We start from the raw sequence: 24,686 nt of genomic DNA on the forward strand, positions 1-24,686 counted from the left end.
ATAGTCTCCATGATTTTAGGATCCAAGCTCTTTGTTTTATGCATATGATTTTGAAAAAGAACTGTTATAGCACTAAGAAATGTTAGTTGCATATCCTATTTGAACTTGCTTCTATGTTTCCCATACCAAAGCATGTATGAATTTTCTTAAATTTGTTTTGTTTGCTTGCTAATTTAAATGTTGAGTGTGATTATATGGACGAGAAAACCAAAATCATTGCAAAGTCTGACCACAATTTTGCTGTATTTTCATTTACATTTGCTAATCAATATGTTAGAAATACTAAATGATTGTATTGTATTTCCTGAATGAAAGAATATACATCAGTGCCTTATATAGGAGGCATATGTGTGCGGTACAAGTAACCTAACTGGGCCTAAAGCCCATAACATAATATACCCATAATATACATTAACAGCCCCCCTTAAACTCAAGGTGGATGTGAGACCAACTTGAGGTTGTGAATTAAATCACGAGTGCGTCTTGTAGGAAGTGACTTGGTGAAGATATCTACAAGTTGATCTTTGGAGGAGACGGAGAAAAGCTTAAGAGCACCATGGACAAGATGATAACGGATAAAATGACAATCAATCTCGATGTGTTTAGTCCGTTCATGAAAGACATCATTGTGAGCAATATGAATGGCACTCTAGTTGTCACAATAAAGGGGAGTAGCAGAGGAGGTGGACACACCCAAATCCTTAAGAAGCCATCTTAGCCAAAGAAGCTCAGATGTGGTATCAGCAAGGGCACGATATTATGCTTCAGTACTGGAGCGGGCCACAAAGGTTTGTTTCTTACTTCCCCAAGAAATCAAAAAAGAACCAAGAAGGAAGTAGTAACCTGTAGTGGACTTGCGATCAGTAAGATCTCTTGCCCAATCAGCATCAGAGAATGCACGGAGTACAAGAGGAGATTGATCTGAGTAGAAAAGGCCATGAAAAATGGTACTCTTCAGGTATCGAAGAATGCGCAGAACAGCAGCATAGTGAGTTGATCGTGGAGCAGACAAATACTGGCTCACCTGATGAACAACATAGGAGATGTCTGGACGAGTAACTGTGAGATAAACTAAGCTGCCAACCAATCGTCTGTAAAGAGAAGGATTAGACAATGGTTTCCCCCTGGAGGGTGTCAGATGCACATTAAGTTCGACTGGAGTGTCAACATTCTTACTGTCAGTGAGTCCGGCTTGAGACAGCAGATCAGAAGCATACTTGGCTTGAGTATATAAAGACCATCTGTGGAATGAGTAATTTCAAGACCCAGGAAATAGCTGAGATGTCCAAATCTTTCATCTCAAACTGCTGACTGAGAAAATCCTTGAGTTCTTGAATGCCACTAAGGTCATTACCAGTTATGATCATATCATCCACATATAGAAAAAGCAAAATAGTGCCTTTATCAGTACGACGAAGAAATAAGGCAGAATCATACGGACTGGCAGTGTAACCCAAGCGGAAAATAGTGGAGCTGAACTTGGCAAACCAAGCTCGTGGGGCTTGTTTAAGACCATAAAGTGCACGTCGAAGATGACAAACCTTGTTTGATTCAACAGAGAGACCAGAAGGAGGTTGCATATAGACTACTTCACTCAGATCCCCATTAAGGAAGGCATTTTTAACATCCATCTGAAAAAGGTCCCATTGACGAGCAACAGCAACAGTTAAAAGAGCACGAACAGATGAGATACGAGCAACTGGAGCAAAAGTCTCTTCATAATCAATCCCATACTCCTGTGTAAAGCCTTTGGCAACAAGACGAGCCTTGTAGCGCTCAACGGTTCCATCAGAGCGAGTCTTGATCTTATAGATCCACTTACAACCAACCACAGACTGTCCAGGAGGGAGAGGAACCAGGTCCCAAGTATGGTTTTTGGTTAATGCATCAAGTTCCTCTTTCATAGCAATCTGCCATAAAGGGTCAGTAGAGGCCTCACAATAGGTTTGAGGCTCGTGAAGTGTAGCAAGGGCAGTGTAACAATGATAGTCAAGTAGGTGTGGAGGAATGGATCTTACCTATTGAGTGGCGAGGTGGAATGTCTTGTGGAGGATCTTCAAGCAGAGCAGGAGCAGAGGACCCAGTCTCAAAGTGAGGTAGCTCGTCATCAATTTGTTCATCAGCAACCTATCTAGGAGAAGCATAAAAAATATCTGGAGAGAAGTCCAAAGGAGGATCAAAAGTATTTGTAGAAGGAACAAGAGACTCATCTGGAAAGATTTCTAAAACAGAGGAGTTAGTCAAGGAAGAACGAAAGTGAGAGAGTTCAACAAATAATCGATGTTCCCAAAAGACAACATTACGAGAAACACGAAGACGATGAGAGACAGGATCATAACACCTATACCCCTTTTGAGTTTCACCATAACCAAGGAAACAACAGAGTCTAGAGCGAGACTCAAGTTTGTTGTGCTCATGAGACTGAAGAAGAACAAAACAAGCAGATCCAAATGAGCGAAGGTGATGATAGACAAGGGGTGACCCAAAGAGACGCTCATACGGAGTCTGATTATGGATGACAGCACTTGGAATACGGTTAATTGCATGAACAGCATGAAGAGCCGCTTCACCCCAAAATGGGGCAGGAATTTTGGCAGAAAGAAGCAGAACACGAACAGTGTCAAGAATATGACGAAGTTTTCTTTCAGCTCGACCATTTTGCTGAGAGGTACCTGGACAAGTTAGATGATGTACAGTGCCATAGGAATGTAACAGAGCTTGAAACCCATGTTGAGTATATTCAAGAGCATTATCAGATCGAAAGGTTTTGATACGTTTGGAGAATTGTGTTTCAACTATTTTTGCAAAATTACTATATATTGATAAAATTTCGGAACGAGATTTCATAGGGAAAATCCAACTATAACGAGAATAATCATCAATAAAAACAACAAAGTATCGAGATCCACCAATACTAGCAACAGGAGAAGGTCCCAAACATCAGAATGAATTAACTCAAAAATACTATTAGAAATGGATTCACTGTTATTAAAAGGCAAAGCTGGCTGTTTTCCTAACTGACAAGAAGTACAATAAAAAATGTCTTTAGACACAGAACCCAACAGACCCCTAGACACTAACTGTTGTACCCGAGAAGATGATGCATGACCAAGACGAGAATGCCAAAGTGCAAGAGAAGGTAAGGAAGAAACTGCAGCAGCTGCAGTAGCAATAGAAACATGAGCAATAGGTGGAAGATGAAGATTGCTCACGGGTTACATACGCCCAACTCTAGGACTGGTCCCAAGCTCCTGCCCCGTCCTCGGATCCTGCACAATACACCCAGAATAGTAAAAAATAAGGCGATAACCTAGTTCAGCTAATTGTCCCACAGAGCACAATATAGGATAGGTCAGGAACATTGAAGACTCCAAGAACAGAAAGATTAAAGGTTGAAACAAACCTAAACTATTCTCATTGCATGGTGGAACCATCAGCTATATGAATATTTAGAGGATGTGGTGCAGGGTCAAGTTGGAGAATAGGGATGAGTGAGGTGTCATGTGATTGCAGCAGGCAGAATCAAAAAGCCAAGTTTGAGACTTACCAGGTAGAACAGATAAGGCAGTGGAAAGAGATGCATTACCAGCCATACGAACAACCTGAGCTATGATCTACTGTAGTTCAGTGGAAGAGAGGTTGATAGTAGATCCAGAAGACTTGGACTCAGCTGAGGTGGAAGCCATGGGCGGAGTAGGCTCAATATTAGCAACAGCAGTAGTAGATTTGTTACGACGGTAACAAGTCTCAATGGTGTGGCCAGGACGCTTGCAATAGTTGCAGAACTTTTTGTTGGTCTGCTTGCGACGATTGCTAGAGCCATAAGAATCACTTGATTGCTGGGGTTGCTCTATGATGGAGTAGATGGAGTAATAGCCAAAACATTGAGCTTATTCTGGGCTTGAAGGGTTGCAAGACGAGCTTCTTCTCTAACCAACTCATTTACAGCAGTATCAAGAGAGGGAGCAGAACTGCGATTGAGTAGCTGACCACGAATGGGCTTAAAGTCCTTGTGAAGTGACATCAAGAATTCATAGAGGCGAAATTCATCTCTAATGGAAGCATATTGCTGAACATCTTTTGAGCATGTCCAAGTTGGATCAGAAAGGTCAATTGGTCCCAAATAAGTGAAGCTGATCATAATAGTCATTGATGGATTGCCCTGGTTCTTGCCTGAGTTGATGTATTCAACCACTAACTGATATTTCAGGATCCATGAGTAGTGGAGTACCTTTTGGCCAACATATCCCATGCAGATTTTGCATCATCAAAGCTCCCCATCAGATTGGAAATAGAGGGAATAGAAGTGTTCCGAATCCATGTGGGGATCATGTGGTTATGACTATCCCATTCAATCATGCAACTAAGAAAAACAATATCTCCTTCACTTGCTCCCTTGACAGGAATAGTCATTGCACCAGTACAATAATGCCTGAGCATGCGACCCTTAAGAAAACTACGCATAGCTTGAGACCAAGATAAGTAATTTTTATTTCCTTCCAATACAGTATTGATGGGGCGAGAAAGAAAAATATCATTTTTATCCATTTAGAGACACAATATGCAAAAACAGACTGCAAAAATGAAATCTACGCCAAAAACTGGGTAAGGAGGACCTGGTCAACATTGGAAAAGTCAACGGTCAAAGTCAATGGTCAATAGTCAACGGTCAACGATCAAAGGATGACGTGGAGATGATGTCAGCTAGGGCTAGCGTGGCACTGACACGTCAGCAGATCAGTGGATGGTGACGTAGCTAGGGCTGACATGGCGCTGATGTGGTAGAGAAGATGACGTCAGCAGAACAAGCCTGGCGAGTGGAGGTGCGTGATCAGCGTCGCCGAATCTTTGGGCGGCGCGTGAGGCGCGTGCGGGCTCCGATGGCGACGAGGTTTCCACGAATGTGTAGATCGGCACTGGACGATCTCAGTGGTACCGTCAAAATTGAAATCGGAGTAATATTCGCAGCGGTGATGTGAAAAACAGTGATCTTGGGCGGTGTGAAACTCTTTAAGGACGGTGGCTGCAGGTCCGGAACCCAAGAACGACGCCTGGATGACGTTGGAGGTTCAACGGCAAAAGGCTGCGGCGGCAATTGTGATGGCAGAAGCGTTAAAAAGAAAGGAAGTCACACTAATGAAGACAGACTGCTAAGAAAAGGTCAAAGCAGTGGCTCTGATACCATGTTAGAAATACTGAATGATTGTATTGTATTTCCTGAATGAAAGAATATACATCAGTGTCTTTATATAGGAGGCATATGTGTGCGGTACAAGTAACCTAACTGGGCCTAAAGCCCATAACATAATATACCCATAATATACATTAACACAATACAAACAAAAAAAGTGACATGATCATATAGATGTTCTAATGAAAAAAAAAAAAAAACACTTCTTCTTTACTATAAATATAAATTTGGCTTCTACATATAAAATAACTCTTATATTTGTATTTAATGTTTTAAAAATCAAATTGGCTCAACGATATATTGAGCTAGTCTTGAACGATTAGATCCATCGACTGGTTCATAGTGAATCGAATGATCCACTTCATGTTTTTTTTCTTTTTCTTTTTCTTTTATGAGAGAGATAATGAGATGGTGGGGGTGAGATAGTTACTTATCGACATTTGTGGGGGCTATTGTTGTTGGTAATTATGGGAGCTGTTGTTTGGGTAAGGTGGTTGTGGTGAGTGTAGGCACGACCATGGTGAGAGAGAATGGGAAAGAAAGAAAAGAAAAAGAAAAATAAACAAGTTTTAAAGTTTGTTTATGTACGAAGGGTGGGTATGAAATGTGAAAATTGAGGGTTGAAATGAACCCACTACAAATTGATATGAATGAGCCTTAAAATTGAGCTTTTTATAAATATATTTATATTTATTTTGATATATGTTAAATATAAAAATAAAATATTATTACAATTTTTAAATAAATATATATATAATTTTTTTTTAAATATTTTAATTTTTATAATATATGAATCATATATTTATGACCGTCATTCGCGAGGGAATCACTAAAGCGTAAAGCGACAACCTTTTGGTTCATTGCTCGTGGCTTTAACGCAATGGCCAATGCCAGGTTGTGCCTTCTATGGTTCTGGAATCATGCGCCGAGACGTATGGAATGAAGCCACCACAGTGTGGGGCCTCATGGTGTCACCTAACCCCTTGTAGATGCACGTGGCCAGCCTCTGCTTCCACCATCTCATCAAACCAAACAATTGACACACTCAACTCAATTCACATGGCTGTGAGCTTTGGGATCTAGCCAAGTAGACGCCCCCAAAAATTTAGATCTTCATAAACATAAAGGATTTAATCGTCATTGTCAAAAGTTTATATTAAAATCTAAATTATTGAATAACAACATTAACAATAAAAATAAAAATAAGATCGTAAATAAACATTTTTATTTTTTTCTGATCATGTTTGATTTATGTCCACAGTATTTGACATAGGATGCATAAGGTTGAATATCACCATTACTTTTTTTTTTTTTAATTGGGCTGTTCTTTTTCACAATCACACCTAAAATAAAACGTCATATATTTAGTATAATCGTTGATAAGAATAATATGATAGACCAAAATACCCTTATTAAGTGTCAAGTCATCTAGGGTCTAATCCATTCATATTCTTTTAAAATTTAAAATTATAACCCTATTTGGAAAAAAAATTCATTAAATAATTGCTTTATAATTGTCCTTATATATAATATTTAAATATCATTCTTCTAATTAAAAAAATTATATTTGACATAATGTAATTAAGGATCAACTAAGAAAAGAAAAACTATTTCTTTTTAATTAAGCTTCCATTAAAATGCTAATATTGGGAAGATAAGGGCCAACGAGCAAGGCCGCAACGGCATGGATAGGGGAGGGCTAATCTATCTTTAGGATGCCACCTCAACTTAACTGAAATTGGAATAATAAGAAAAAAAAAAAAAAGCCCACTCTCACTCCTGGAGCGTGGACGATACCATCAATTGATACAAAATAGCTTGTTGGATAACAGTAAATGAGGTGTGAACTATGTGACACTACGTTCGGATTAATTCATATTGTAAAATGGTATAGACATTCTAAAAGAGTTCAATTGTGGCTGCCGGGCTAGGACGTGATACAATGATTTCGGACACTCTATAGGCAATAGTGGCACGTGTCGTGATCGTTTAGAACACGCGCCAGATGTCATTTTCCCGGGAATCTGTGAGAAAATTTGGGAGAAATAAATATGTACAGGGAGAGAACGGGCAGATGCAGAAAGAAAGAAGATGTTGAGCAGCAAATGGATTACTACAGTGGCAAGCATATGGATCCAGTGCACCTGCGGCGGATCCTACGCCTTCGGCGTCTACTCATCGGTTCTCAAATCTAGCCAAAGTTACGACCAAGCAACGCTCGATACCGTCTCCGTGTTCAAAGACATCGGAGCCAACGCCGGTGTCCTCTCCGGCCTCCTCTACTCCGCCGTCGCCGTCCATCGCCGCCGCCGCTGCCGTGGCAACCATCAGGCCTCTTCCGTTTCTTATCTCCTCAGTTTTGGTGGACCGTGGGTGGTCCACGTGGCAGGGGCGATACAGTGCTTTGCTGGCTATTTTCTTATATGGCTGTCCGTCACTGGAGTCATTCATCGGCCAGCAGTGCCGCTGATGTGCTTGTTCATGTTCATCGCCGCTCACGCTCAGACCTTCTTCAACACTGCTAATGTCGTCACCGCCGTTCAGAACTTCCCGGATTATGGCGGTACCATCGTCGGTATCATGAAGGTATGTCATCCTCTGGTTCTGAACATCTGATTGATTAACAAAAGATATATATATTAAATTATTTTATTTTATTTTTAAAATTTAAGTAAGTCGTTTGATACTAAAATATAATGCTGGAATTTGAAATTTTGTAGTGACATTTTGAAATTTTATATTAGCACTGAAAGTTTGCAATGACAGGAATGCCCAGTCTAAAGCATTGATTATTTGCTATATAACTTCCCAATGGCATTTAATTCTATGTTGGTCCGATAAAAATATTTAAAAAAGAAAAAAAATTAAAAATTACTTTTATTTTAAAATGAAAAATATATAAAAATAATTTATTATATATATATATATATATATATATTTTTTTTTTTTTTTCCTATTTGCTTTAGTATTACCTCGCATTTTCTCTCACTTTTCTGGAAATCAAACAGAGCTTAAATCAATGCCTCAAACAAATGCACTTGCTAGTGATCATACATGTTTTTTTTGTTAATGGCGTGGGTTGAAGCTTGGTAATTCAGATGCTCGTAGTCATAACAAGTGCTGACATTTCTTGGCCAGGGCTTTCTTGGTCTGAGTGGGGCAGTGTTAATCCAAGTGTACGATGCATTATTCGAAGGCAATCCGAGCATTTTCATTCTGATGCTTGCGTTGCTGCCGACTTTCATCTCCCTCTTGCTGATGTGTTTGGTTAGAATCGATGAAAGAGACACACAAGGCAACAAGAAGCAGTTGAATCGTTTCTCCACTGTCGCTCTCCTTGTTGCTGCGTATCTTATGATCGTGATAATCTTGGAGAACATCTTTACTTTTCCGTTATGGGCACGCATCGCTACTCTCATACTTCTTTTGCTTCTGCTGGCTTCCCCTCTTGGAATCGCAGCCAATGCCCTTAAGGATGAATCAGAGATATCATCACAAGGGTTGGTGTCCGCCGAGAGGAGCCCATTGCTGAGTGACAATGGGTCCCTACAGTCTGAGAGGTGGTCTTCAGCTGCAGGGGATCCTAAAGAACATCATGCAGCAGACGAAGACACCCCAATGCTGCAGGATGAGGAAGACCTGAATGTTGTGCAAGCAATGCGGACTGGAAACTTCTGGTTGTTGTTCATAGCCATGGCATGTGGAATGGGGTCCGGGCTGGCTACAATAAATAACATCAGCCAAATAGGAGAATCTCTTGGTTACACTACAGTGGAGATAAACACTCTGGTTTCTTTATGGAGTATATGGAATTTTCTTGGCCGTTTTGGAGCTGGATATGTATCGGATATTCTGCTGCATAGAAGAGGCTGGGCAAGGCCATTGTTGATGGTCATCACCCTGGCTACCATGACTATTGGCCATGTGATCATTGCCTCTGGTTTTGAGGGGAATTTGTATGTGGGTTCAGTAATAGTAGGGGTTTGTTATGGTTCACAGTGGTCATTGATGCCCACCATCACTTCCGAGCTATTTGGTGTTGGGCACATGGGTACTATCTTCAACACCATTGCCATAGCCAGTCCTGTTGGCTCTTACCTTCTCTCTGTTAGAGTAATCGGGTACATCTATGACAAGGAAGCATCGGGCAAGCAGAACTCATGCTCCGGCACTCATTGTTTCATGTTATCATTTCTGATCATCGGATGTGTTACTCTTTTTGGGTCACTCGTTGCTTCTGCATTGTTCTTCCGAACAAAGAGGTTCTATAAGTTGGTTGTACTTAGAAGGCTAAACCTTTCTCTGCAAGACGATGACAGGTAGTAGAGGCAGTATATACTATGGTGTTCAAAGTATGATTCATTGTTTATTTGTAAGCCAGTTGTTGCTTCCTCTGTTTTTCTGAGGGAAGACACGAAAACAAATGTAATTCTTATTCCATCATCTTGATAATTTCCCAGGAGGTTCAATTCCTTGGTTCTGATTCAGAATTGACACATGCCTCCTCTTTCTTATTATTAAAACCAAGTTGCCTATTACTTTATATATTTATGTTTTTTTTTTAAAAAAAAAAAAATTTTCAAATCGTTTCTAATCATGGCCATTGCTGGGAAGTTCGTTTTCTTTTTATAATCACCGAAGAGCATCAGGGCGACCATTTTCAACTCCAAGCCGTGTCTCCGTTGAACCCAAAACCCCAATAATTAGAAAGATTTGGTGCACAGTGGAATGATGGAATCCAATAGAAAATCCCCCCCAAAAAAGAGAATTGGACAAAAGTGGATGAAAGAAGAGAGGAGAAGTAATTGGTGTGAAGGGGCGAAGTGAGAAATGGAGAGGATACAGAGCAAGTGGATAGCTACATTAGCGAGCATATGGATCCAGTGCAGCAGCGGCTCACTCTACACTTTCAGCATCTTCTCTTCGGCTCTCAAATCAAGCCAAGGTTACGACCAATCAACGCTCGACACCGTCTCTGTTGTCAAAGACGTCGGAGCCACCGCCGGTGTTCTCTCCGGCTTCCTCTACTCCGCGGTCACCGTCCCCCACCGCAGCCGCCGCTCCTCTTCTTGCTTTCTTCGTGGCCCATGGGTGGTTATCGCTGTGGGGGCGATCCAGTGCTTTGCGGGCTATTTCTTCTTATGGCTTTCTGTCGCCGGAGTCATTCCCCGGCAGCCGGTGCCGCTCATGTGCCTCTTCATGTTCCTGACGGCTCATGCTCAGACCTTTTTCAACACGGCTAACGTGGTCACCGCTGTTCACAACTTCCCTGATTTTAGCGGCACCGTTGTTGGCATCATGAAGGTCATAGACTTCTCTTCCCCTATGTTTGGTTGCTGAGAAGATATAGGAAAAGAAAAGAATTCAGAATTTTGATTGCCTGATTCTTCATGGAAATATTTGGAAACCAAAGCCACACAATATAGACTATTGAAATCGCTTGTTTACTCTACCAATTAGGGCTTGTGATTCTTCTGAATAGCTATTGTTCACATGCTTGAGGTTGGACTTTCAAAAACTAAATATCGAGAAAAAGAAGTGGAATTTATTGAGAAAAAAAGTGGAATTTAGGTTCTGAGCTCCCTTGAACCAAGAAGTTTCCATGCAATAAGAAGTGTCCAACTTTCAACCTTCAACCCATTCCCAATAAATTAACGAGTAACTAATTGAGCTTCGGTATTTACAGCAATGGTTGGAGATATTGTAGAATATAATGGAGCGAATCCTTTATTTTTTTTCACTTTGATATGGTTCAATCGATTATGATGTTTACCTGTCATGATTTATTTGCTTTCTGTATTAGTTGCCTGAATTTCCATGGCTTGGTGATGTCTTTGCTATAAGCTATATGATTAGCCTTAGTTCCTCATTGAACCCCTAATTGTATTTTGTATTAACTTTCCAGTTTCCATCTTGAAGTTATTTTCTTGTTGGCCTTCTGTGTTTAGGGTTTTCTTGGTTTGAGTGGAGCAATATTAATTCAATTATATCAGGCAATATTCAAGGGAAACCCTGCCTCATATCTTCTCATGCTGATGCTGGTGACCACTGTCAATCCTCTGTTGCTCATGTGTTTGGTCAGAATCTATAATACAAAAGAAGGAGATGAGAAGAAGCACCTGAATGGTTTATCATTGGTTGCTTTAGTTGTAGCTGGTTACCTGATGGCCTTAATAATCTTAGAGAACATCCTCACTTTGCAATTTCCAGCACGCCTTTTTACCCTTGTTCTTCTGCTGCTGCTGCTTGCCGCGCCTCTTGCTGTTACAATTAAAGCCCAGCAGAGCAACTTTGATGGAACTTCTCAAACTTTCTTGATTGAGAAGAACCAATTAATAGATGACCCAAAACAATTGGATGCCGAGAAAATAGGTAAAGGGCAAGATCCTGCTGGATATCATTTGGTGCATAGTGATGCTGAACAAGAGAGAAATACTGATGATAATAGGGTTTTACTCCAGGGAGAAAACCTGAATCTGTTGCAAGCCATTGGCACCTGTAACTTTTGGTGTTTGTTTCTTGCCATGGCATGTGGGATGGGTTCAGGACTTGCCACAGTGAATAACATTGGCCAAATTGGAGGAGCATTTGGTTACAAAAGCTTTGAGACAAGTACTTTAGTTTCTTTATGGAGCATTTGGAATTTTCTTGGTCGTTTTGGAACTGGTTATGTATCAGACTATTTCCTGCATACAAGAGGATGGGCAAGGCCAGTATTCATGGTCATCACTCTTGCAACCATGAGTATTGGTCATTTTGTTATTGCTTCTGGTATGCCTGGTGCTCTTTATGCTGGTTCAGTATTAGTGGGTGTATCTTATGGTTCACAATGGTCACTAATGCCCACAATCACTTCTGAGATATTTGGTGTACAGCATTTGGGCACCATATTCAACACCATTGGCATGGCGAGTCCAGTTGGATCTTATATTTTCTCGGTGAGGGTGGTTGGCTACATTTATGATAAAGAAGCATCAGCAGACGGGAATAAATGCACAGGAACTCACTGCTTCATGGTATCTTTTCTCATTATGGCATCAGCTACCCTGTTGGGGTGTTTTGTTGCTTTGATATTGTTCCTCCGAACTAAAAGCTTCTACAACCAAGTTGTACTACGAAGACTGCAACATCCGGGTAGAGTGTAAAAAGTGTCCTAAGTGTTCAAGAAATGTGTGCGAGGGTGTAATTGCTAGATTGCTTTCTTTTCCATGTAAACTGCTTGTGGTTGTTAATAAAATAATTGCTTGATTGCCCTTTCTGAGAAAGAGGAACATGAATCTATTCTTTTTGTCTTTTTAATTCTAATTTTTAGTTTCAGTTATCTTTTATCAGCTGGCACATATGCACGGAATTGATCATAAAATTCAACTGAAGTCCCTTATCCTCCCCTGGAAGAATTCTCCTATATGGTAGGTTTTTACTCTGGCACAGGTTATCAGAATGCTTTGTTTGTTTATCCTGTTCCTGACAACATAAAATAAGAACTACATTGTGCATGTTACACCTGTGCAGGTAATATTGGTTGGGCAGAAATAATTCAAGGATGTATCTCGGACTGAGAAATAGTTCATGGAAGGTCAGGCCTTGAAGTTGCGTTTGAAGTGGTAAGTCTGGTGATGAGGATTAAAGAATGAAGACAGCTACTAAGGCCAAGATGGAGGTAACTGCCCAGAGGCTGAAGCCATAGGAAAAAAGTCGAGCTAGGGAGAATGCTATTGAATCTTCTTTCCTTGGGTAAATGTGAGTGTATGTCTAGACCCTTTGCATACAGTAGTTTCTTTTTCATGCTTGAAAACAAACTTTGATTCCATTGAACCTATATCAACACCAGAATTAACAACACAAGGACAATTACTAATAGGAAACATAATTAACCAAAGGAGTACACCAGCCCCATATGGATTCCTTTATTGAGTTAATTGAGAATAATTACACCAGAAACACTAGGTAACATTGATCAGGCCATAGAACCATAGTATACATCCCATAAGAAAGATGGTTCCCCATGGTAATTTATTGGATATTATTAGTAGTTTTTTTTTTCTTTACTATTATGATCTCTAGTCTAGTGGTCACCTTTCCAATATCTATGTCACTGATGTGGTGATCTATTGAAGTATTGTGGCACAACATATACCAAAATCTGTTCTCCTCACACAATCCCTTGAAAGATGATGTTGAATTGAAGTCTAAAATATTTATTAGACTTCTTGAAGAGACCTTTTATAATTCAAGAAAATTGAATTTATACTAAAGGTGTCTCTTGAAAAACCACATTTCCACAATTTCACAAATTTGAATTTATACTACAAGTGTCTCATAATTTGATTTTATATTAAAGGTGTCTCTTGAAGAGACACCTTCTACAATTCCAAAAAAATTGAATTTATACTAAAGGTGTCTCTTGAAGAGACACTTTTCACAATTCTACAAATTATATATTAAAAGTATATTTTCAAGAGACACCTTCTACAATGTCACAAATTTTAAGTTATACTATGTGTCTCTTAAATTTGATTTTATATTGAAGATATCTCTTTAAAAGATACTTTCTACAATTCCCAAAAAATTGAATTTATACTGAAGGTGTGTCTTCAAGAGACACATTCCATAATTCCACAAAATCCAATATATACTAAAGGAGTCTCTTGAAGGGACACATTCTAAAATTCCCAAAAAATTGGATTATACTAAAGGTGTCTATTTCATAATCTCACAAATTTTAATTTATACTACTATATGTCTCTTAAATTTGATTTTATATTGAAGGTGTCTATTCAAAAGACACTGTTTACAATTTCAAAAAAAAAAAGGATTTATACTAAATCCATAATTTTTTTTTAAAAAAAATTGGGTTTATACTGAATGTGTCTCTTCAAGAGACACTTTCCATAATTTTTATACATAGTGGAAAATTTCGAATTTATGCTGAAGGTATCTCTTGAAGAGACACTTTTCACAATTCCCAAAAAAATGAATTATACTAAAGGTGTTTGTTTAAGAGACACCTTCCACAAGTAAAAAGAAATTGGGTTTATATTGAAAGTGTCTCTTGAAGAGACGCTTTCCATAATTTCCATACACAGTGAAAAATTTATGCTGAGGGTATCTCTTAAAGAGACACATTCCACAAAAGAAAAAATAAAAATAAAAATCTATCTCTTAATTGGTATTACCCTGTATACAACCAAATGTTTAAAGTTTATCACCTGTATACATTATAATCAATATTTTGACATTCAATCCAAAACCAATCAAAACAAGTAAACCAAATACTAATTAAATTAGCACATTTCCAAAATAGTAACAATACAATTTTGTATAAAATAAGTCCAAAATAGGTAGAATACTATAGAACTTACGTTAATAAAAAGTTAGTCAATCCAAAATAAAACAGGTATAAATATACATCTTGAGTATTTGTCCAAAATAATGATATGCAAAATACTAACAATATCCAAAATACAAGTTATATGTAGTAACATCCTCAATGTGTACCGCACGAATGAGCCTTCCTCTTTCGTTGTGGACGTCCATGATATGCATGTTCCACTATTGGCTCTATGGGGCTGACATGTACCTCCCTACGACCTAGACGACCACATCTCCTACCACATCCTCGACCATGTCCTCAACCACGATCATTTTTTTTGTCTTCACTGATCATCATTTGCTATATGAACAAACTCCTCATCAACCAATGTGGCCTTTATCGGTTGTGGTGATGATGCAACAAGTGGTACTACAGGTGGGGTGGATGGCACCTCCACAGGTGTAATAGGAGTCTCCTCAACATGTGGCGGGCTAATGTCAATCGATGGTGTATCTTTAAAAACAAATGTTTGTCTAGTTCTTCTCATATAAGCCCCTCCCCCTCTAGTCCGTACATCTCTTGATTGAGTAATGGATGATATTGGCTACCGATGAGTAGTTGACTAATGTCAGTTGATGGTCACGCTCAGGCAACAACTGGTGTATGCCTAATCTTCCTCATGCGAGGCCCTCGTCCTGTAGGTCGTACATGTCCTGATTGAGGTTGGGGTTGTGTAGTAACATCAACACTAAATGGAGCATCTAAGCGATTCATCTCATGTATGACCTCTAATACAGTAGTACACAGTCTGCAAATGTGCAAATCATTTGGAGGTGCACTATCATATCTTTGATGTATGCTAGTAGTCTATAAGTCAAATAGAAGATAAATTAAATTTTTATAAAAATAAAATAAACTTTAATAAATAAAAAATAAAACATGAAAATTACCAGTAGCTCATGGAAGGACCCAATTTGAGTAGGAAACCGAATAGTAATGGAGCAATACCACACCATGTATGGATCATGATACCCCAATGAACCTATAGCCATCTTACCTCTAGCAATATGCTCACGCCTAGAGATCCAACGTCGAATGTAGTTTCTATATCGAGTAGTCCAATCAACATCATGTCTACTTCTCAAATCACATTTGTGTAAGATTGACTCATTATGACATGGTTGAGGAATCCCTTGACGAAATCCAAACTGCTGCAATACTTGATTAGATCTATGCCATTCAACTATGTGGAAACATATCAAATGTGAGATAATGCATCATATGTCTTTCCCAGCAGTACAATAATCAGGAAGACTAGCATTCATGTCATCAACATAAAGTTGTCATACAATCTATACTTAAGAAAAGTTATATATAATAAGTGGTCTGGAATTTGTTTAAAGAAACAAGTGTAAGAAATGAATCACACTTTTATCACCCGATCTGCTGTAAGTCGATCAAGATGATGCCTATACTGAGCTAAGACGTGCATGTTAATTGAAGTAGTACGAAACTCATCTCTCCAACTATAAAAACAAAATAACAAAACATAAATAAATAAATAAATTATAGAATTTAAGTTTATGCATGTATCATCATAATAGTAAAATTTGTAGTAATATTATAATATATATCGAATGGCTAATAGAGGTGGAGATCGTTGCTCATCATGTGGAGCTACATGTAAACAATGAGGTGCAATAAATGGAAACCTCTCCCATACCCATAACTGGAGCAAAATTAGTGGGCTAGAAATACCATGTGTATTAATCTGAGAGGTTCGACACAACTATTGATAAAGTCAGGCTAAACATGCACTATCTTAACTATACTTACCAACGACCTCAAAATCCTCTAGAAGGGATAAAAACATAAATTTAAGCAAATTTTAGTTAAATAAATTTTTCATTATTATTAGCATTAGTAGAACTAAATTTATTTTTATTAATATTATAATTATTGTTGTAATTATTTTTATTATTAATAATAATAGTAATAATAATAATAAAGCAAGACCTATCATAAACTTTATTTATATTTTTATGATAATAATAATTAATTTCAACTAAATTTATTTGATGGTCTAATATCATAAACTTGTTTTAAAGTGCAAAGTAATAACCCAAAAGGCAAGACCTAAAAATTGAAACCAAGAATAATTAAAACATCTTCTTCAATGGTAAATATATTTCCCTAAATGCATAAATCCGAATAGTAAGCTATATTATGGAAAATTTGCGTATAACCAACACAAATAAGGATGATATGTCCAATATACACATTGAAAACTTTCATTCCAAAAATCAAAACGAACCAACTTTTCATTATTTTAAAAGTCTAGAACTTACAAATAAGCAATTTTTTTTTTTCTTTTTTTTTTTGTTGATATGATTTTTTTTTAATACATTTGAACAGGAAATAAAAAATAAACAACAGAAATTGCGCATTACCACTTATTCTCTTTCTTCTCCTTCTCCTCCTCTCATCTTCTTCCCCTTAAAATAAAAACTAGAACTTTCTCAGCAACCAAACAAAGTCAAAATACCAAATAAAAAAAATATAAAAAAAAAAATAAAAAAGAACAAAGAAATAAATAAATAAAACACACAAAAAAACTCACATTTGAAGGCATTTCCTATGTCTTCAAATCTCTAATCACATTCTCTTCTACATTTTATTTTTTTCTATTTGAATCGTTATTTTGCCTAGGGGACAACCGAACGATGGATGGTTCTACCGTTGCCGATAAATCGTTGTTCATACTTTTATGTTTTTATGGGGAAGAAGAAAATAAAATGAAGGAAATGGGTAAGGGGGGAAGAAAGGGATGACTAGGGTATAAGAATAGTTTGGGGAAATGAGAAAATGAAGGAGCAACTTTCTTCGTTTAGAAGAAATGAGAAAAGAAAGGGAAAGAAATAATTTTGAAAAATAGTTTTTGAGTATCTGGTTTTTGTAAAACAAAAATCTATTTAGAAATCTAAAATGTTTTAAACTTTTTTTTAAAATGTTTTTAACTTTTTTTAAAAATATTTTTAAAAATAATTTTTATATCTTGTGTTTTATTTTTAATTATTCTATATGTTTGTATAAATATTTTTTTAAACAATTCTCAAGAAAATAAGTGAAAATGATAAAAAAAAAAAAAAAAACTAAAAGATATTCTCTAAATACACTCTGTGTTATGTTATTAAGAAAAGAAAATAGAAAATAATTTTTTGTTGTCAAATATATTTTTTGTTTTCGATAATAGAAAATTATTTAAAAAACAATTTTCAAATAGACCTTTAATTTCTTTTGTTAATTCTTGTACCTTAATTTATAGGCTCAGGATAATATCAATATGGTAATAGTACAAATATAGTAATAATGTTGTCATTAACATGATTAATTTAGTGAGATTTGATTCTAAAAGTTTTGAGAGAAACCAAAGAGAGGAATTTTTTTTAAAAAAAAGATAAAAGGGAAATTTATAATTTTTTTTATTATAGAATATAGAAAAGTGAAGACTAAACAACAAAAAAAATTACTAAAAATATATATCTTCCCCAAATTTTTTTCTCAAAAAATATTTTAGTATTTAAAAAAATATTATTTTCTTATATAACATTCAAATAAAAAACTATTTTCCTTAACATTTGTTTTAATATTTTCTTATGATTAAAAAAAAATACTCCAATCTCAATTCAATGAGAATATTTTGAAACTTGAAATACCAAATTTACTTCCATGGAGAATTGAAAAAATATAAAATATAATTTATATAACATATACTTTCTTATTATTTAATAAACTATTATTTCAAGTGTCATCAAATTACTTCGAAATAATTGTAAAAAAACCTAAAATTATAACACCTTAATCCAATCTGTGGCTGCATTCTATTAAATTATATAAAATAAATAAAAATAAAATTATTTTTTTCTATTTTAAAAAAAATTTATTTACGAAAAAGTAAAAACAGAACTATTTCATTTAGAAAATGCAGCAGAAGCAAAAAAAAGTCACTTTTCCGGTTTTCCTCCCTTATAAAAGAGAAACGCAAACAAATAGATTGCGCAGAATCGAGACTTCTATCGGAGAGAGAGAGAGAGAAAGAGAGAGTGAAGGAGGAGAAGAAGGGAGATTCGAGAGGCGAAGATGAAGACCAAGGGAGGCAAAGTCATGAACCCTACGGATGCTTATCGGAAAGAACTTCGCAAGAAGGAGTTGAAAAGGGTATTTTTTTTTTCCTTTTCCTTTTTCGTTTTTCTATAAGGGTTTTACCCTATCTCTGCTTGCTTTCCGAGAAAATCTTTGATGATTGCACTACCTATTGTTTCTACTCAACTTCGCTTAATGTCGCTCTCCGAGTTTTATAATTGCCACAACAATTACATAAACCTAAGATTCAAAGTTTTTCTCTGTTTCCTTAAGAAGCTAAACGGAGAGCTATTTTAAGCTACTTATCTAGGTTTGTGGTCAAAATGTACGAATCAGTGCCCTAATTTGTGTCTCTATTGTTATTCAGTGAAATTCCCCTTCTTTTGATTCAATTTCGTGTATTTGTGTATTAAAGAATTTTAATTATTTTTCTTTTACTGAATTTACTCAATTAAGGGATTTGATTTGGTTGTCATTAGCTGTGCCATTTGCATTTATCATGTGTTTTGATGCTGAGAAAACTGGGAACAAGGGAATTGAAGTCTTACATTCAGACGTTTTTTCCCTGAACAAACAAAAAATTCGTTTTAGCAGACTACCACAGCCCTGCAATACAAGGCTTGTTTACTGATTTTTTTTTTCCCTTATTTTTAATGGACTTCCATGAATCATCAATCTTGTATTCAGTGCTTTTGTAACTCCTTGTTTCTGTTGATGATGGTCATATATGCATTGTCTGAATTTGTATTCATACACTTTTGACATTATATTGTATTTCTTTAACAGAACAAGAAAGAAAGGAAGAAGGTGAGAGAGGTGGGGATTTTAAAGAAGGACCCTGAGACACTGAGGGAGCAGATTGATAAGTTGGAAATGATGAGTAAGTTTTATCTATTTGAATTGCTTTCATATTTTGAATGCCAAAATGTTGTTCCATTTTAAATCAAGCAGTCTATTCTGTTGAATGATGCAATTTTTAGGTGGAGCATTTGAAGCTTCAGTGTTCTGATTTTGGCACAAAAGGAATTGGTGAATGCACTGGAAAATAGGAGTATTGTAGGAAATAATTCACAATATGTAGCTAACTTTTGCATGGAAATTTATTTTTCTTTACCTATCAAAAAAAAAAAAAAAAAAAAAACTTTTACGTGGAAATTTATTAGTTCTGAATTCAAACTGCAATGCTAAAAAATTGGGTTTGTGTTCAATCTGCCATTATTATCTCATCAGATAGCATGGTGTTGTATGCTTTACCTTTTTGTGCAAACTGCTCAAAAGTTAATTGTAATTGATTCTGTCAAAGCACTAGAATTGCCAACCGAATATGTTTGTTCATTATGTGTGTGTAGAATGACTATTGCTTAAGTGGTCATTGTTCGAAAAAATGATACTGGAGCTACAATTCAATCTTTGATTTTGGTTTTTGCTTCTTGCTTTTATTTTACATGAACACGAGCCTTGCCTTTTCTTTTGTTCTTCAATAAACTTGTTTATTCATTAATAAAACAATTTGGTCTTTGAAAACAGCGGCAGTACATGTTCATAAAAATAAATAATAAATGGTAAAGTGCTTATGGTATGTATGCCTATTGGGAAAAAAAAAGGTGCTCTGTGGTATGTATGCCTCAAGACTTTTAAAGATGTTGCATTGGCCCCTAAATATTTTCCTTCTCGCCTATACTGGACATTTTTGGTATGCTTCGTGTGAACTGTGCTACACCTCCCTTCAGGCATTTTTAATATATGTTCTCTTTTGCCTAGCAAAAGAAAAGAAAAAAAAAAGGCCCTTCAATATTTTGTGGTTAATTCTTTGCTGTGTTGGTCATTAGCCATGTGGCTTGGTTGGGCAGCTTTTCCATTCAATTTCATCTTTGTTATTAATTGGTGCAGAGGCAGATGGTGCTCTGGACAAAGCAAGAAAACACAAGAAGAGGCAACTTGAGGATACACTGAACCTCGTCTTAAAGAAAAGAAAGGTAATGGCTATAATATGGTGGGTCATGCTTTACTTGGAATTTCTACCTTTATATGTTATGTTACTCATGCTATCACATTTAGTCCACAGCATGATTAATTCTGTGACAGGCCTAAATTTATGCAGTCTAATCCCCCTTAAAGACAGAGTTACCTTTTTAAGGAAAATATTGCAAAAACAGATGATGATATATTCTCTCCAAAAAACCCATTAATTATTTAAGCCCAAAGAAGACAATATGTCCAAATGATTGTCCAAAAGATGCAAATTTTGCTGGGAAGTTGGATTTTGGATATCTTTAGATGTAAAATGTCTTTACTTGCCTTGTTTTGATATTAGTTATTTTTCTTCCCTTTTTTGGTAGGGAGTTTTGTTTACTGTTTGTTAGGTTGGATAGATCTTTTTAAGGGTGTTTTAGATATTTTTCTTGTATTCTTTATTCCTTGTTTTTTGCCTTTAAATGATCTTGTGCCAACGGGGTGCCAAACTGTTATAGAACAGTTCTTCAATACTAATGATAATTTCTTGTACTCTCAAAGATACTGAGAAAGAATAGGAGCTCAAGCATCTTGCTTATAAGGATCAAACTGTGGAGATAGTTAGGAAACCATGTGAAATTTTGTTTCTAACATATTAAATGATGTGGAATCAAGGAAACTTTCTGACAGCACTTGTGAAATAAGGGTGAATGAATCTATCTATATATATATATTTCCAAAATAAAAAAAAATAGAGAAATGTAAGGATGATATGAGATTTAATCTATTTATCCTCTTCTCTCTGGACATCAGCTAGTGCTTTATTTGTGGGCACCCCTTTGAGCGTTAAATTGTTAGACTGGAATCTAGTAAGCATATCTACTAGGTTGGTTGAGAAGATACTCCCTACAGGGATGCCTCCTCCAATGGGCAGCATGAAGTTGAATGTATTGAATGCTTCATGGGTAATCCAGGACGGTTGGGGATTGGAGGAGCACTTACGGATCATCATGGAACATTAGTGAGAGCAGTCTCTAAGAATGTTAGAAGGGTCTGGCTATTGAGGCAGAGATATTAGGGTTGTTGGAAGGCCTAAAGCTTGCTAAAGCTGAGAGTTTATCCAACTTTCTAGTAGAGGGGGATGATGCAGTAGTCCTATCTTGGGTAAATAAAAAGGAGAGAAGCTTGTGGATGTTTGATGGATGACTGTGCCTTCTTTTTTAGATAGGTATGGCTATGCCAAATTTTTTATATTACTCTAGAGTTGGGGTGTTCATTTTTCTGGATCCTTGGACAGCAAAAACATATGGTGGATATGTTAGTGAAACGAGTGTTAAATTGTAAGGAAGGTATAAATGCAAATAATCTTAAATGATTGAGAAGGGAAATGGCAAATATTTATAAAAGAAGCTGGAAGGTTGATTCTGTGTGTGCTTGTATGTAAGGTTCCTCATTAGTTTTGGTTTTTTTTCTGGTCTAGTCTCTGATGTTCTACCTTCTTGTATGTGCTATTGTATATTCAACTCTTATGGCTTTATATGTTTCTGCTTTTTGTTGTTGTTTGGGTTATTTTTTATTGCCAATCTTCTTATCCCATTGGACAGGAATATGAAGAGAAATTGAAGGAGAAGGGTGAGGCCCCAGTTATGTTCAGGTGAATAAGCCTCTCATGATCCATTGTCTGTGCATGTGGTGGAGTTTCTAAAATGTGATTTTCTTTGTTTCTTTTTCAAACTATTGTTTCCTCCTGGTGTAGTCATTTGGGACCTCCTAGAAGACGGACGACTGCAGAAGAAGAAGAGAGAGTCAAGCACCCAAAACCTGAAGTAATTTTACCTGACTTGTGCTGGCTATATTATCAAATGCTTATGCTTACGTAAAAAGTCACATTTACAAGTCTCTTATTGTAGGACTCTGTTTATTATCACCCTACGCTGAATCCTACTGGGGCCCCACCACCTGGAAAGCCTCCCATGTTTAAATCATCAATAGGTTTGTATAACTCAAATATTGTCTCCTATCTCTCTTTTTCTCTCTCTAATATTTTGAGTTTTTGGATTTGGACTGCAGGACCCAGGATTCCCTTATCAGCAGCTTCATCGAGTGGTGCTGCTTCATCCTCAATTACAGATTCAGAGGATGCTGATTTAGTTGTACCCCCTCCACCTCCACCACCTCCCCCATTGCCAGATACTGGTCATCTGGAACCTGGAGATAGCTCTGTTATGCCAGCTTCCTTGCCTCTACCTCCTCCACCTCCAATGCCGCCAAAGCCTGCTATGGCAGACTTGGGTGCATTGCCTCCACCACCTTTGCCACCTCCACCTCCTGGTCCCCCACCTAAAGAACAGGTCACAACTCACCCTTCACTCCCTCCGCCTCCACTCATCCAACAGTCTTCTCAGCCACCTCCACCTGGTATTGGCAGGATGGAAGGGGAGAAGACTCAATCTGCAACATCTGATGATCAAACCTCCAAGGAGCCAGTTCAGGTAAGCTATTCATCATTCCCTTTCTCAGGATGATATTAATAGTGAACATGATAAATGTTCTGGTTTAAAGAGTTGGATTGTAAAAGAAGAATTCCTTGGATCAGATGGGCTGACACATGCAAGTACTTGTAAGAAATTAAATGAGTATAATTGGTTGCCTTTGTGAGGAAAAAATATGTATTTGCTTGTCTGGTCTAGACCCCAAAACATAAGACATTACAAATTACTGCCTAAAAAAATAGCAATAACTTCTCTCTCTCTTTCTCTCTCTCTCATGTAGGTCCCAACAGTGCTCCCTCCACCTCCCCCACCACCTGGCCTGCCGCTGAAGTTGGTAAGCAATCAGACTGAAGGCACACTACCTGAATCTGACATCAATAATCCTTCAGGCACCAAGGAGATCCCTATGGTCCCTCCTCCTCCTCCTCCTCCTCCTCCACGGCAACAGCCTCCGGTGCCTAGACCTGGCCTGATCCCAACTTTGCAGCCTGATGTATTACCCCCTGGAATTTCACGTTTCCCTCCACCCCCACCTCCACCTCCTGGACTTCCCAGCCAAGCTGCTCCCCCTGGAATCATGGTCCCTCTAATTCCAAGGCCACCTTTTGGACCTCCCCCAATGATGAGACCACCACTTCCACCTGGTGCTGTTCCCACCTTACAAGAAGATGATTATGCTGCAATTAGACCACCGATGCCACAGAAGCCATCATATGTCAAATCAGCTGCATCAACTGTTGTTAAGAGGCCACTAGCTCAGCACACTCCGGAGCTTACAGCTATGGTGAGCTCTGTTTTCTCGTATGCTTCATTTTATGGTACTGATGTAATTATATATTTTGTTGGTTTATAAGTGTACATCTGCTGTTTGGTGCTGCATTTTATAGAGCATGTATTTACCTTTTTCCTCTCACTCTGTCTGAAACTGAAATTAGATATCTTCGTTATATTTAGATGCTTATGCCCATGTCTGCTCTTGCTAATATTAGCCTTTTCTGTTGTCTGGTTTTCAGGTTCCTGCATCTGTACGTGTGAGGAGAGAGATTGCTGCTCCAAAAGCAAAACCAAAACCATCCGTTTCAACCATTTCAACAGTGCCCGGGCAAGCAGCTCCTTCTGTTGTGAAGCCAGAGTTGGTAAACCCATCAGCAGCCGCAGCAAGGCCACAGAGCATTGACGACTCATACATGGCCTTCCTGGAAGACATGAAAGCGCTTGGTGCACTTGACAGTTGAGCTGATTGTAACCAGAGAGCTGTATCTGACACAAGATGACAGACATGCTATGAAAGCAAACAAATGTGTACAGGCTTATTGTAGAGGACGTTGGGCCCTTTGAGAGAAGAAATGCTTCATTGTCAGTAGCCTTGACGACCTTTGGCCGTGTCTTCCTGGAAACTCCCTTGTATTAAGTAGTAAATTAGTAAATCCGTTTAGCAACTTTTTGAACTTCATTCTTGAAATGGTGTTAACTTTGGGCTAATTTTCTCTAGTCAACGAGAAGAGAGCTGGGAATTAATCACACTAAAATTACTAAAATTTTTACCATTCCCTCTTTTTTCTCTGCTCTGAATTGTTTCATTGTTATGGAAAGT

General features: G+C 37.4%; 4 protein-coding genes across 4 annotated transcripts; 3 read left to right on the top strand and 1 right to left on the bottom strand.

Annotated features, from left to right (window-relative positions):
* Positions 1-3,614: 3,614 nt before the first annotated feature.
* Positions 3,615-4,464, bottom strand: LOC117904119. Its single transcript, XM_034816637.1, has 3 exons — positions 4,232-4,464; positions 3,884-4,133; positions 3,615-3,797 (listed from the first exon to the last, which is right to left on the bottom strand). The coding sequence occupies exons 1-3, from the start codon at positions 4,462-4,464 to the stop codon at positions 3,615-3,617; spliced, it is 666 nt and encodes a 221-aa protein (XP_034672528.1).
* Positions 4,465-7,176: 2,712 nt separating this feature from the next.
* On the top strand, positions 7,177-9,678 carry LOC117904703 (protein NUCLEAR FUSION DEFECTIVE 4-like). The gene is made up of 2 exons (XM_034817454.1): positions 7,177-7,777; positions 8,330-9,678. The coding sequence occupies exons 1-2, from the start codon at positions 7,283-7,285 to the stop codon at positions 9,512-9,514; spliced, it is 1,680 nt and encodes a 559-aa protein (XP_034673345.1). The 5' UTR covers positions 7,177-7,282; the 3' UTR covers positions 9,515-9,678.
* Positions 9,679-9,795: 117 nt separating this feature from the next.
* Positions 9,796-12,456, top strand: LOC117904704 (protein NUCLEAR FUSION DEFECTIVE 4-like). The gene is made up of 2 exons (XM_034817455.1): positions 9,796-10,495; positions 11,140-12,456. Exons 1-2 carry the CDS (start codon positions 10,022-10,024, stop codon positions 12,334-12,336), a joined length of 1,671 nt encoding a protein of 556 aa, XP_034673346.1. The 5' UTR covers positions 9,796-10,021; the 3' UTR covers positions 12,337-12,456.
* A 6,106-nt stretch (positions 12,457-18,562) lies between these two features.
* LOC117904405 (protein EARLY FLOWERING 5) lies at positions 18,563-24,630 on the top strand. Its single transcript, XM_034816992.1, has 9 exons — positions 18,563-18,722; positions 19,434-19,527; positions 20,538-20,623; positions 22,205-22,254; positions 22,357-22,426; positions 22,511-22,592; positions 22,671-23,092; positions 23,373-23,876; positions 24,106-24,630. Exons 1-9 carry the CDS (start codon positions 18,645-18,647, stop codon positions 24,325-24,327), a joined length of 1,608 nt encoding a protein of 535 aa, XP_034672883.1. The 5' UTR covers positions 18,563-18,644; the 3' UTR covers positions 24,328-24,630.
* The last annotated feature ends 56 nt before the right edge of the window (positions 24,631-24,686 follow it).

Source organism: Vitis riparia, chromosome 17, assembly GCF_004353265.1.
Source record: "Vitis riparia cultivar Riparia Gloire de Montpellier isolate 1030 chromosome 17, EGFV_Vit.rip_1.0, whole genome shotgun sequence".
NCBI classification, from domain to species: domain Eukaryota; kingdom Viridiplantae; phylum Streptophyta; class Magnoliopsida; order Vitales; family Vitaceae; genus Vitis; species Vitis riparia.

Coding starts and splice junctions, on each gene's coding strand:
- LOC117904119 (XM_034816637.1), bottom strand. CDS start 4,464: ATGCGTAGTTTTCTTAAGGGTCGCATGCTCAGGCATTATTGTACTGGT. Junction 4,134..4,231: donor TGGGATATGTTGGCCAAAAG/GTACTCCACTAC, acceptor TATTATGATCAG/CTTCACTTATTTGGGACCAA. Junction 3,798..3,883: donor AAGCCCAGAATAAGCTCAAT/GTTTTGGCTATT, acceptor CGTCGCAAGCAG/ACCAACAAAAAGTTCTGCAA.
- LOC117904703 (XM_034817454.1), top strand. CDS start 7,283: ATGTTGAGCAGCAAATGGATTACTACAGTGGCAAGCATATGGATCCAG. Junction 7,778..8,329: donor CCATCGTCGGTATCATGAAG/GTATGTCATCCT, acceptor TTTCTTGGCCAG/GGCTTTCTTGGTCTGAGTGG.
- LOC117904704 (XM_034817455.1), top strand. CDS start 10,022: ATGGAGAGGATACAGAGCAAGTGGATAGCTACATTAGCGAGCATATGG. Junction 10,496..11,139: donor CCGTTGTTGGCATCATGAAG/GTCATAGACTTC, acceptor TTCTGTGTTTAG/GGTTTTCTTGGTTTGAGTGG.
- LOC117904405 (XM_034816992.1), top strand. CDS start 18,645: ATGAAGACCAAGGGAGGCAAAGTCATGAACCCTACGGATGCTTATCGG. Junction 22,427..22,510: donor TCAAGCACCCAAAACCTGAA/GTAATTTTACCT, acceptor CTCTTATTGTAG/GACTCTGTTTATTATCACCC. Junction 23,093..23,372: donor CCTCCAAGGAGCCAGTTCAG/GTAAGCTATTCA, acceptor TCTCTCATGTAG/GTCCCAACAGTGCTCCCTCC.